Below are 13,789 nucleotides of genomic sequence, written 5' to 3' on the forward strand. Positions count from 1 at the left end.
TATACATGTATGTCTTGCTCTTTTTCGGTGTTTTATAATATATTCATCTTTCTATATTATATATATTTATATATATGGTATATTGTATTTATTATAGAAATTATATAAATTATATATATATTATTTCTTCTGCTCCTCCTCTAAGCAGAATTGCTCGAATTTTTTTCAATGATTTATTCAATTTTGTTTTTCAAAATTCAAAATTTCCTGTACGAAAAAATTTATTTTGTGTATTTATACAAATACAGAACGTATACTTGTCCGTTATGCCACATAAACGTTACCGCATACATTTTTTTTTCACTGAAAAAATTAAGTAATAAAATGTTTTCGTCTTTTCAACTTTTATACAAAAATTTACTTATCATTATTCACTAACTATTCATCATTATATTGTGAATACATTTTCGAGTTTGTAATTGCATGTCATTCATTTTTAATTCATTTTTCTTTGAGTTTCAAACATGAAGATATTTAGTTCTTGAATTTCAACATTTTTTATTTTTATGATGAATCTACGGATAGTAAGACTGATATTAAATTAACTATCTTACTATTAAGAGACTCTTTTCTCCGTATAGATTTTTCAAACGATGTCATACATATATTAAATTATACACAACTTATATAATTAAAATTATCCAGGCAAGAATTTTCTTTAACAAGAAAATTGAATTTTCTTTAACAAGAAAATTCATCAATCCATCGCAAGACGTGAATTTCGTCTCGAGTTCCACGCAAGTTTCTCCCCTTACATCTCCCCTCTTTCCCCTCACATTTACCCTCACATCTCCCCTCTTCTCCCCTCTTTCCCCTCACATTTCCCCTCTTTTACCCTCCCCACTCGAGGGAATTTCCCTCGGGTCGGCTCTCCAAACATCCCTTAACTAATTACCATGCAAATGCTGTCGGCAAAACGACTGACCAACCGACAGCGTTCTCATTTGCCCACCACCAATCAACGCCTAGAAAATACCATGACGTCATCACCCATCAAGCAAATGAACCAATCAAACGGCCTAAATGACTGTGACGTCACAGCTTTGCATGAGAATAAACCAACCAACGTGAGGTAAATGACCGTGACGTCACCACTTTGCATATCAATGAACCAATCAACGCTTATAAATTACTATAGCGTCACCTACGCAGTAGCCAATCACAGACACTCGTCTCCATGGCGGGCAATTTTTTAAATTTTTCGACCAATCACAGCTTCGCATCGCTAAGATGACGTCAGATTTTTATCGTGTGAACCAATAGCACGGAAGCGAGCGCTGATTGCGTCATAATTTTTAATTTCTGATCCAATTAGGAGGCGGTGATGGCCGATGACGTCATGATTTTTAGAGTGCGGTCCAATAAGGACTTAGGACGACGAGAGCATTTGAATTGTAACGAATTTTAAGAGCTTAATGAGTTCTTCGATGCCGAGGAATTAATTTCCTGGCTAAATTGATGGCAGGGGGAAGTGAGGGTAAAAGAAGAGGGAGGGGGGATGAGGGGGGGGGAGAGAAATGTGAGGGGAAGAAGAGGAGGAAAAAGTCAAAGAAGGTGAAAAATTTAGCAAAAAATATTCTAATGAGTAAGAGAGAGCAGTAAAATTTAAAATTAATGAAATTAGAAAAAATTATAAGGAAAAAGGGGCAATTTTATGAAAATAATTAATGTATGACGATTTTAAAATGGCAATGAGTTCAAATGGGTTGATATTGGAGAAAGGGGAAAAAAAGAGAAAAAGAGGGGACAGAGAGGGGACGAGAAGGAAGGAGAGAGGGAAGAGAAAGGAAAGAAAGAGGAAAGAGAGGTTGGGGAAAGGGAAAAGAAGGGACAGAGAGGGAAAGGGAAGGGAACAGAGAAGGAGGAATGAAGAAAGAGGAAAGAGAGAAGAAGAGGAGAGAAAGAGAATGGAAAGAGAGGAGAAAGAAAGGGGAAGAGATGGAGGAAGAGACGGGAAAGGAAGAGGAAAGGAGAGGAAAGAGAGGCAAAGAGAAGGAGGAAAAGAGGGGAGGGAAGGTAAAGAAGAGGAAGAGAGGGGAAAGAGAAGGAGTAAAGGAGAGGAAAGAGAGGCGAAGAGAAGGAAGGAAAAGAGGGGAAAGAGAGGGGAAAAAGAAGGTGGAAGAGAGGAAAGAGAGGCGAAGAGAAGGAGGATAAGAGGGGAAAGAGAGGAAAGAGAGGCGAAGAGAAGGAGGAAGAGAGAGGAAAGAGAAGGGAAAAAGAAGGAGGAAAAGAGGGGAAAGAGAGGAAAAAAGGGGAAGGAGAGGAAAGAGAGGCGAAGAGAATGAAGAAAAGAGGGAAAGAGAGGCGAAAAAGAAGGTGGAAGAGAGGACAGAGAGGCGAAGAGAAGGAGGAAAAGAGAGGAAAGAGAGGCGAAGAGAAGGAGGGAAAGAGGGGAAAAAGAGACAAAAGAAGGATGGAAAAGAGGGTAAAAGAGGGTAAAGAGAGGGAAGCCCTCTGCTTATTCGCGTGCAAAATCCTAATTTTCGAGATAGCATTCACGAGGGCAAGCTTCCCTCGGCGGCTCTCAGTCCAATTAATTTTTACCCTCGCTTCTTGCGATGATAAAACCGTTCAAAATTTTTCAATTGATTTGCGAAGAAAAAAAAAACAATTAGCGAACTCCAGGGTGTTGAGTAGAGCGCTTAACTACTCATTAAATAGTTTAATTAACTATTGGCTTATTTATAAGTGGCTTATTTGTATATTTAGGCTGATTTATATATTTATATTACTTAATTTAGAGATGCGGCTTATTTAAATACGTATTAAGGCGTATTTAATTACGTTTAAAGGCGTATTTAAATAGGTATTTAGGCGTATTTAAATACGGATTTAGGCGTATTTAAATACGTTTTAAGACGTGTTTAAATACCTATTTAGGCTCATTTAAATACGTATTTTTGTGTATTTAAATACGTTTTTATTTAGGCTTATTTAAATACGTATTTAGGCGTATTTATATAAGTAGCTATATAGGCGTATTTCAACATGTATTAAGTTGATATATATATCAAGTATCAGTAATCATTAGGTTACTAAATTATATTACTTGATTTAGAGATGAAATAAATTTAAATATTAAAACTTGAAAATTTTGAAATCGTCTACATTAATTAAATCACAAGAATTGAATAATATTGCTCAACATTAATTGGTTGGCAATAGTTAATCATAATTAATCAGGGAAAACTTGGAAGCAAAAATTAATTAAGTAGCTGGAGCATTACATTCATGACTTAATGAGACGTCAGTTACTCATTAACTTAACTCATTAATTAATTACAAAAATTAAATAGCTGGAGCATTACATTCATGAATTAATGAGGCGTCAGCTACTCATTAACTTAACTCATTAATTAATTACAAAAATTAAGTAGCTGGAGCATTACAGCCATGACTTAATCAGGCGCCAGCTACTCATTAACTTAACTCAATAATTAATTAATCATTAACTGTCATTGCCTCAAACAAAATAATTAACATTTATAGGACAAGAAATTATAAGAAAAATATATTTCTTACATTTTGATTAAAATCATTGATGAAAAATTTGCTGATTACGTGAAATTCACTTATATCATTTCACATTATTTCAATTACATGATTAATTTATTTTTATAAAAATTTCATTATTAATTATCGAAATCAATTAACAATTAATAAATTTCAATATTAATTAATAATTATTTCATATATTTGAATTATTATCATTGGGTGATTAATATTAATTATTGAAGATTTTATTTTTTAGTTTTTTTATATTAAAAATTAAGCGTCAATTTTAGTTTATGTGTAAATAATTAATTTTTTATATTTTTATGTTACCTTTTTAAAGTTTGATGTCATACGGAATGATTGGCAGACGATTGGTGATTGGCAGACGATTGGTGATTGGCAGACTATTGGTGATTGGCAGACGATTGGTGATTGGCAGACGATTGGTGATTGGCAGACGATTAGTGATTGGCAGACGAATGGTGATTGGCAGACGATTGATGAGTATTTTTTCATCCCAACTTTAATATCAGTGAACTAAAAGTAAATTAAATGTTCGGCGTAAAGACCGTAGACTTTCCCGGCGTGACAGAAAAGTATAAATATTCTATAAATTTCAAAGGAAATTTTAATTACTTTCTTAGGATATTTGAATACATTTTAAAGCGAAGAATTCATTTAAAATATTTCAAATTCGCTGAAAAATCATAACATCTCATAAAATTTTACCGAAAGTTAGAAGCAAAAGATATTTTATTGAGGAATTTAAAAGTATTTTAAAATATAAATTTATAAGAGAGATGCTTAGAAAAGTGAGGGGAGGGTGGCGCGCGAGGGGTTGAGGGTAAAAGGGGGATTTAAAAGAGGGAAGGGGAAAGGGGCTTAAGAGGGGAGGGGGAATTTTAATGGATACGCCAAGAAAGTTGCTCGCGAAGCGCTAAGTGTTGAATAATTAGAAAGTTTTATTGCGAGAGGGGAGTGGGAATTGGGAATTAGGAGTGGGAATTGGGGAGTGGGAATGGAGGGGTAGGAGTGGGAATTGAGGGGTGGGAATTTGGGAATGGGAATTGGGAATTGGGAGTGCAAATTGGGGAGTGGGAATAGTAGCAGGAATTAGGGACTGCGAATTAGGAATAAAGGGAGTGCGAATTAGGAATAAAGAATGGGAATTTGAAGTGATAGTGGGAATTGGAATCAGGATTGGAAATTTGAATCTTAATTGTGAATTGGTATCAGGATTTATAATAGGAATCAGGGTTGGAAATTGGAATCTTAATTGTCAATTGGAATCAGGATTTATAATAGGAATCAGGGTTGGAAATTGGAATCTTAATTGTCAATAGGAATCAAGATTGGGAATAGGAATCAGGATTCGGAGCAATAAAAAAAAATATTTATAAAACTATTTCTTTTCAAAACAATTATTCAGAAGCTCGGCGCAACATTATTCCTGTCTCTTATACACATCTAGATGTGTATAAGAGACAGATNCCCCTCACTTTCTCCCCTCACTTTCTCCCCTCACTTTCTCCCCTCACTTTCTCCCCTCACTTTCTCCCCTCACTTTCTCCCCTCACTTTCTCCCCTCACTTTCTCCCCTCACTTTCTCCCCTCACTTTCTCCCCTCACTTTCTCCCCTCACTTTCTCCCCTCACTTTCTCCCCTCACTTTCTCCCCTCACTTTCTCCCCTCACTTTCTCCCCTCACTTTCTCCCCTCACTTTCTCCCCTCACTTTCTCCCCTCACTTTCTCCCCTCACTTTCTCCCCTCACTTTCTCCCCTCACTTTCTCCCCTCACTTTCTCCCCTCACTTTCTCCCCTCACTTTCTCCCCTCACTTTCTCCCCTCACTTTCTTCCTTCAATTTCTTCCCTCACTTTCTTTCATCCCTCATTTTCTTCCCCCACTTTCTTCCCTCACTTTCTTTCATCCCTCATTTTCTTACCCCACTTTCTTCCCTCACTTTCTTTCCCCACTCACTTCTCTCCCTTTTATACCTCCCTTTCTTTCCTCACTTTCTTGCCCTCACTTCCCTCTACCCACTTCCTTTCATCAGCTTTCCCCTCATCCATCCCTCTTTAGAAATTATTCTAAAATAATATTTCCCCTCTAGACCCCCAACCCCTCACCCCTTTTCCCGCCCCCTTCCCTCACACTTGCTCCCTAATTAAATAACATCGCGTGTTTGGTCCCTACTTTTTACCCCAATTTCCCCTCACCTCGTCTCACTAAAATGTGTTTCCCTCGTATGAAAAAACCTAATGAACGTTAACATTACAGAAGTATTATAAATAAATAATTAATTAATTTAATGAAGAATAAAATTAATTATACGCTCGAAGAAATATAGTTAGAAATGTGAAAAATATATATTTGTTCATATTGTAGTGTGTTGTGTTGTGTTGACTTGTGTAGGGTTGTTATGTGTTGTTGTTGTGTTGTGTTTTGTTATGTTGTTGTTATGTTATGTTGTGTTTTGTTGTGTTGTGTTTTATTGCGTTGTGTTGTGTTGTGTTGTGTTTTGTTGTTTTTTGTTTTGTTTTGTTGTGTTGTGCTGTGCTGTGCTGTATTGTGTTTTGTTCTTTTTTGTTTTGTTTTGTTGTGTTTTGTCGTTTTATGTTGTGTTGTAATATCTTTCTTTCATTGCAGGCACTTTCACCCCATTCAAAAAATGTCGCTTACTTTAAACTTTTTAATTCATTGAAAGATAATGAGTTTCTTGACATATAAAATGTACGATTTAACTTGATTTTAAATGAACAAAAATAATGAAATAACTTGATTCAAATCAAGTTCTTACCTGGCGTGGTTTTCTCACGTTATCCACTTTAATTTTTATGTGACTTTTTGATAAACAAAAATGAATTGAATATAAAAAATTAAAAAAAAACTTCAGACACAGAAAAATTATTTCAATTTTCAAAATTCCAATACAATTTTTTCAAGAAGGAAAAAAGACATAAAATATTCATAAAATTTTGAAATTATTTATGTACAGGCATATATATGGTAAGAGATAAATAAAATAAATAATATCTAGTAATAAAGGCCTCCGTATCTTAAACATTGCAAACGAAACGCACCTTTTTCAACAAGGATAAAAAAAACAGGAACTATGTAATAAAATGTTAAATTTTGGTTACCGAAAAATATAATAAACAATATAAAGAAACATAAGTGCATGCTTCGTATGCCTTGCAACAAAATAGCTAAATAATAAAAAAATAAACTGTAGGACGTGGCAATATACGAAAATTAGTAAGAATGCTGTTAAAAATAATGCATAAGCAAAGGGTAAGAAAAGAAGCCAGTAGGCCTAGACAGTTAGCTAAGGGGAAGAAAGTGTGAATGCATAGGCGTATGTAGAGCCTGTACCTGTCATGTAGGCAATTACTAGATGATCTACAGAGCAAAGGCCTATATACACAGCTAGGCCTATAGACACAGCTCTTAGAATCTCAATTGAAGAGATCTGCAAACCATCCTATTCTCGAGAGCAGCCCAGGCCTAATGGATTGACTTCACAGGCCTATAGCGCAAGCTATAGGCCTGTGAATTGACTTCATATAGGCCTAATATATTGAATTCGCAGGCCTATAGCGCAATATATAGGTCTAATGGATTTACTTCACAGGCCTATAGCGCAATATATAGGTCTAATGGATTGACTTCGCAGGCCTATAGCGCAATATATAGGTCTAATGGATTGACTTCAAAAGCCTATAGCGCAATATATAGGTCTAATGGATTGACTTCACAGGCCTATAGCGCAATATATAGGTCTAATATATTGACTTTACAGGCCTATAGCGCAATATATAGGTCTAATATATTGACTTTACAGGCCTATAGCGCAAGCCCAGTATACGTACACTTGTAGGCCTACAGGCAAGTCAGGTAAGGGGAAATTTCTCAGGCATTAGAGGGTAAGTACCAATTTCTGAATATTTATCCTGGGGATGAGCGTTAGAGGGAATGTTTTGGTATAGGGTAAAGTTAGGGAAGTTTCGATTTTAGGCTAGGCCGAGGGTAAAATGAGAGAAGGTGAATTTTAGGTATATGTAAAGTGAGAGAACTTTCAATTTTAGGTATAGGGTAAAATGAGCGAACTTTTAATTTTAGGTATAGGGTAAAATGAGCGAACTTTTAATTTTAGGTATAGGGTAAAATGAGGGAACTTTTTTTTAGGCTGAGGGTAAAGTGAGGGAAGTTTAAATTTTAGGCCAACGGTAAATTGAAGCAACTTTCAATTTTAGGCCTAGCGTAAAGCGAGGTAACTTTTACTTTCAAGTCGAGGGTAAAGGAAGGGAACTTTTAATTCTAAGCCGAGGGTTGAGTGAGGCAAATTTGAATTTTAGACCGAGGGTAAAGTGAGGGAACTTTTAAGTTTAGGCCGAGGGTAAATTGAAGCAACTTTTAATTTTAGGCCTAGCGTTAAGCGAGGTAACTTTCAACTTTAAGTCGAGGGTAAAGTGAGGGAACTTTTAATTTCTGACCGAGGGTAAATAAGGGATGTTTAAATTTTAGACCGAGGTTAAACTGAGGAAAGCCGTAAATGAAAAAATGTTGATGAATAATTTCGATAATTTAGACATCAAAGATTAATTAAGGATATAATTAAGGATATAAATGTTATAAAGGAGGAAGATATAGTTAGTCTCGTTTGAAAAAAAACTGATTTTATTTCATAAAAATCTGAGGTTAAAAATCTGAAAAAAATCGAATGCCTGGATTCGAACTCATGGCATCGTAGGATCATGAAAAATTTAAAATTTTAATCTAGAGTTCGCATCGATAGAAAAACTCTGTAAATATTAATTAAAAATTGAAAAATGTAAAGTCCGAACCCTTAAATTTTACACAAAAATGCAGGGTCCGAACCCTTGAATTTCATCAAAAATATCCAGGGTCAGAACCTCTAAATTTAATTAAGTAATCCAGGGTCCAAACCCTTAAATTTCACAACAGATAAAAAATTTTAGGGTCGAAACCCTTAAATTTCATCAAAAATACAAAAATCCAGGGTCTGAACAGTTAAATTTCATCAAAAATCCAGGGTCCAAACCCTTAAATTTCACAACAGATAAAAAATTTTAGGGTCGAAACCCTTAAATTTCATCAAAAATACAAAAATCCAGGGTCTGAACAGTTAAATTTCATCAAAAATCCAGGGTCCAAACCCTTAAATTTTTAAATTTCATAAAAAAATAAAAAATCCAGGGTCCGAACCGTTAAATTTCATCAAAAAATCCCCAAAAATCACTCTTCCCTCAGATCGCAGCGGTAAAATATAAGCTTTAAATAAGACTGGAATTAGGCGTCGTACGCTGTACGCCTCTCGTAAGATAGGCTGCCTGAGGGTAGGTCTCCCCTCGTAACTTGTGCCCTCGCAACAATAGCGCCGCTGAGGGCAGCGCTAAAGATATCAGCGCTAGAATAGCGCAGCGCTGTCGTAAATACGCCGTGCGTACCACGAGTGTCGTATCATACGCAAGGGGGGGTGTATACGCAAGGAGGGGGGGGTGTATACGCAGGGAGGGGGGGTTGTTGTGTAGGTGTGCTGTCATTCCCCACACTTCACTCCCCTCTTACACTCATATTATTTTCAATCCCCTCCATCAATCCCTATCACTTCACTCCACGACACTCCCTCCTTTTTTCATTTTCCCTAATCCCCACTTTTCACTCCTAATTCCCCACCATTCCCCCTCTCTTCACTCCCCCCTCTCTTCACTCCCACTCCCCCAATCACCCTCTCTTCACTCCCACTCCCCCAATCACCCTCTCTTCACTCCCACCCCCCAATCCCCCTCTCTTCACTCCCCCCACTCCCCCTCTCTAAGGCCGTAAATCAATATTCATGAACGCCTTGACGCTCCCAAAAAGGAGATTCTGGAGTGAGGGGAGTGGGGGTGAGAGGGAGGGGTGAGGGGGAAGGTGTAAGATATATTAGTATCAATAGCAATACAATTATTAATAATTATTCGCAATATTATTTAATAATTCCTTAACATAAGAAAATAATATATAACCAATATGCTATTGATATTCTTCAGCACAAATTTTCGGCAATATTTTTGGTTTAGTTAGAGTTGCAAAATATTTGTAATAATTTACTATTAATTTTAATTTATATAATTAAATTTGGAAGGGCTGATTTCTATATTAAATTGCATTTTTTTAATAAGGATTTAATTAAAGGGAATTATTTTCACGAAAATAGCATAAGGAGCAGCAACAGGGATAACAGGGACAACAGCAGCAACAGGGATAACAGGGACAACAGCAGCAACAGGGATAACAGGGACAACAGCAGCAACGGGGACAACAGCAGCAACAGGGACAGCAGCAGCAACAGGGACAACAGCAGCAACAGGGACAACAGCAGCAACAGGGACAACAGCGACAACAGCAGCAACAGGGACAACCTGTCTCTTATACACATCTAGATNACAGGTGAGGGTTGACAGGTGAGGGTTGACAGGTGAGGGTTGACAGGTGAGGGTTGACAGGTGAGGGTTGACAGGTGAGGGTTGACAGGTGAGGGTTGACAGGTGAGGGTTGACAGGTGAGGGTTGACAGGTGAGGGTTGACAGGTGAGGGTTGACAGGTGAGGGTTGACAGGTGAGGGTTGACAGGTGAGGGTTGACAGGTGAGGGTTGACAGGTGAGGGTTGACAGGTGAGGGTTGACAGGTGAGGGTTGACAGGTGAGGGTTGACAGGTGAGGGTTGACAGGTGAGGGTTGACAGGTGAGGGTTGACAGGTGAGGGTTGACAGGTGAGGGTTGACAGGTGAGGGTTGACAGGTGAGGGTTGACAGGTGAGGGTTGACAGGTGAGGGTTGACAGGTGAGGGTTGACAGGTGAGGGTTGACAGGTGAGGGTTGACAGGTGAGGGTTGACAGGTGAGGGTTGACAGGTGAGGGTTGACAGGTGAGGGTTGACAGGTGAGGGTTGACAGGTGAGGGTTGACAGGTGAGGGTTGACAGGTGAGGGTTGACAGGTGAGGGTTGACAGGTGAGGGTTGACAGGTGAGGGTTGACAGGTGAGGGTTGACAGGTGAGGGTTGACAGGTGAGGGTTGACAGGTGAGGGTTGACAGGTGAGGGTTGACAGGTGAGGGTTGACAGGTGAGGGTTGACAGGTGAGGGTTGACAGGTGAGGGTTGACAGGTGAGGGTTGACAGGTGAGGGTTGACAGGTGAGGGTTGACAGGTGAGGGTTGACAGGTGAGGGTTGACAGGTGAGGGTTGACAGGTGAGGGTTGACAGGTGAGGGTTGACAGGTGAGGGTTGACAGGTGAGGGTTGACAGGTGAGGGTTGACAGGTGAGGGTTGACAGGTGAGGGTTGACAGGTGAGGGTTGACAGGTGAGGGTTGACAGGTGAGGGTTGACAGGTGAGGGTTGACAGGTGAGGGTTGACAGGTGAGGGTTGACAGGTGAGGGTTGACAAGTGAGGGTTGAGGAAGAAAAAATTAATGAATAAATGGAAAATAGGAAGGTTTGCGGAAGAAAAAGAGAAATGAAAAGAGGTAGGGAAAGAGTAAGGAAAAGAAGAAGAAAATGAGGAAGAAGAGAAAGAAAAATAGAAATAAAAAAAGAAAGAAGTGAAAGGGAAAGAGGAAAAAGTGAAAGAGAGGAAGAAAAGGAGGAAAAAGATGAAGGAAAAGAAGAAAAAGAGCTAGGATTAGGTGCGTTTAAAAATTACTTTCTAAGACAACACTTATACTTAAGAGTACAGTGTCCCATTGTTACTAATGTACAATGAACTTAAATTTTTCATTTTTAATAATATAAAAAAAGTTTTTTTTAATATTTTTTCAATAAATAATTTTCTTTTTTTTATTTATTCTGTCAATTGATTCATGCATTTTCTCCAACTTTACACAAGTGTGCAAAATTTCAGGTTGATTATAATATATATTTTTGTTTTAAGATATAATATAATTCAGGCAATACAATTGTAGAGGTAGAAGTGTGTTAAATTTATTATAAGATTTGTGTGCTATTATATTAGGTGATGTTATTATATTAACTAATATTACAATCCTTATATTAATTATAAGAAGTGTGTTAAATATTGATTATAAGATTTGTAGCAGACAAACAAGAAGTGAAGTTAAAGAGAAGTGTTGTAAAAAAAGAGTTAGAAAAAGGGGGAAGAAAAGAGGAAGAAAAAGAGAAAGGGAAAGAAAAAGGAAAAAAAAGAATAAAAATAGGTTGGAAAAGAGGAATGAAACGAGGAAGGAAAAAAAGAAGAGGAAGGAAAAGGTAGGAAAAGAGCAAGAAAGAAAAGTAGGAAAAGAGCAAGAAGAGGAGAAATGAAAGGAGGTAGGAAAAGAGGAAGAATAAATAAGAAGGAAAAGAGGAAAGGAAAGAAGAAGGAAAAGAATAATAGGAAGGAAAAGAGGAAGGAAAAGGTAGAAAAAGAGCAAAGAAGAGACGTAGGAAAAGAGGAAGAGGATGAAGAAAACGAAGAATGAAAAAAGGAAGGAAAATAGGAAGAACAAATAAGAAGAAGAGAGGCGGTAGGCGCGGCGTAGGCCTGCGGTCGATGAGGTAAAAAGGAAGGCCTAATTTTTACGGCCTACAGAATATTGCTGAGTCATGGTGGTAATGAGGGACGCGGGGTGATTATGGTGATTACGGGGGGTGATTAGAGGCTGTCTCTTATACACATCTATATTAACTAATATTACAATCCTTATATTAATTATAAGAAGTGTGTTAAATATTGATTATAAGATTTGTAGCAGACAAACAAGAAGTGAAGTTAAAGAGAAGTGTTGTAAAAAAAGAGTTAGAAAAAGGGGGAAGAAAAGAGGAAGAAAAAGAGAAAGGGAAAGAAAAAGGAAAAAAAAGAATAAAAATAGGTTGGAAAAGAGGAATGAAACGAGGAAGGAAAAAAAGAAGAGGAAGGAAAAGGTAGGAAAAGAGCAAGAAAGAAAAGTAGGAAAAGAGCAAGAAGAGGAGAAATGAAAGGAGGTAGGAAAAGAGGAAGAATAAATAANCAGAGGGTGATTCGAGGGGAAACAGAGGGTAATAAGAGAGAAAACAGAGGGTGATTAGAGGGGAAACAGAGTGTGATTAGAGGGGAAACAGAGGGTGATTAGAGGGAAAAGAGAGGGTGATTAGAGGGGGAACAGAGGGTGATTAGAGGGGAAACAGAAGGTAATTAGAGGGAAAACAGAGGGTGATTAGAGAGGAAAGAGAGGGTAATTAGATGTGAAACCGATGGTGATTAAAGGGATAAGAGAAGATGATTATAAGGGAAACAGAGGGTGATTAAAGGAATAACAGAGGGTAATTAGACTAATAACAGAGGGTGATTAGAGGGGAAACAGAGGGTGACTGCGTGCAACAGGCCCTCTGTTGCAACAGAGGGCGTGGCCGTTGCAAAATTGCAGAGTTAAAATGGCCGCCGCAATTAGCGATGAACGCGCGCGGCAACACTGCAACATTGGGGGGAGGGGTGGGTGAGGGAGTTAAGGGGTGGGGCTTGCAATGGGGGAGGGGGGGTGATGCTGTGCAATGGTTGTTATACACAAAATATTATATTCATTTTACAATCACCATATATATGAACGATAAAATACATAATACGTATAATATATGTCAGTTGTTTACGGAATTTTTCCGCTTTTAATCGAAAATTTGATGTTATCACAAAATTTTCAATAAATTAATTAATCGAATGTTTTTTTCTTTGAAATTTTTCCATCCGAGATTTTATGCGACCTCGAAAATTTTCCTGTCCCAAAAAACAATTTTTTTACCCATGGAGAAATTCGGATTTTTTTATTCCAAAGGAAGAATTTCGAAAATTTTTTACACGCTTTAAACATGAACGGGCAATCCCGATAAAAATTATTTATTTTTTAATTACTAAATATTATTTAATTAGTAAATTAAAGCCCACTCTTTAAATCCTCTCACGGATTCCCTCTTTAAATCCTCTCACTTATTCCCTCTCTAAATCCTCTCTTAAATCCCTCTCTTTAAGTAAAAAATCCCATTTAAAGCGTCGATTTGTCGCGGTTTTAAAGCGGTTGAAAAAGCGTTGCGATGGCCATATAAACGAGCCCCCACTCCCCCCCACTCGGGGCTTATGGAGTGGGGAAGAGTGGGGAAGAGTGGGGAGTTTTATCGCCAGCCACTAATATTATTAATAAGCAGCCACGGCCTACGTGCCTGGAATACCGAGACGGGAATTGTGGGAATGGGGGAGTGGGGGAGTGGGGGAGTGGGGAGATGTGTATAAGAGACAGGTTTTACCCCCAGGTACGTGCTGGGGTTCA

The 13,789-nt window shown here is 37.8% G+C and overlaps 1 protein-coding gene across 1 annotated transcript; it reads left to right on the forward strand.

Moving 5' to 3' along the window:
* Positions 1 to 1,907: 1,907 nt before the first annotated feature.
* On the forward strand, positions 1,908 to 9,874 carry LOC108678446 (protein PXR1-like; the record flags this gene model as incomplete). Its single annotated transcript, XM_018166867.1, has 3 exons — positions 1,908 to 2,115; positions 2,317 to 2,425; positions 9,718 to 9,874. Coding segments are annotated over exons 1-3 (474 nt in total), but the record flags the coding sequence as incomplete, so codon positions are not given.
* Positions 9,875 to 13,789: the final 3,915 nt, after the last annotated feature.

Source organism: Hyalella azteca, unplaced genomic scaffold (assembly GCF_000764305.2).
Source record: "Hyalella azteca isolate HAZT.00-mixed unplaced genomic scaffold, Hazt_2.0.2 contig11240, whole genome shotgun sequence".
NCBI lineage: Eukaryota > Metazoa > Arthropoda > Malacostraca > Amphipoda > Hyalellidae > Hyalella > Hyalella azteca.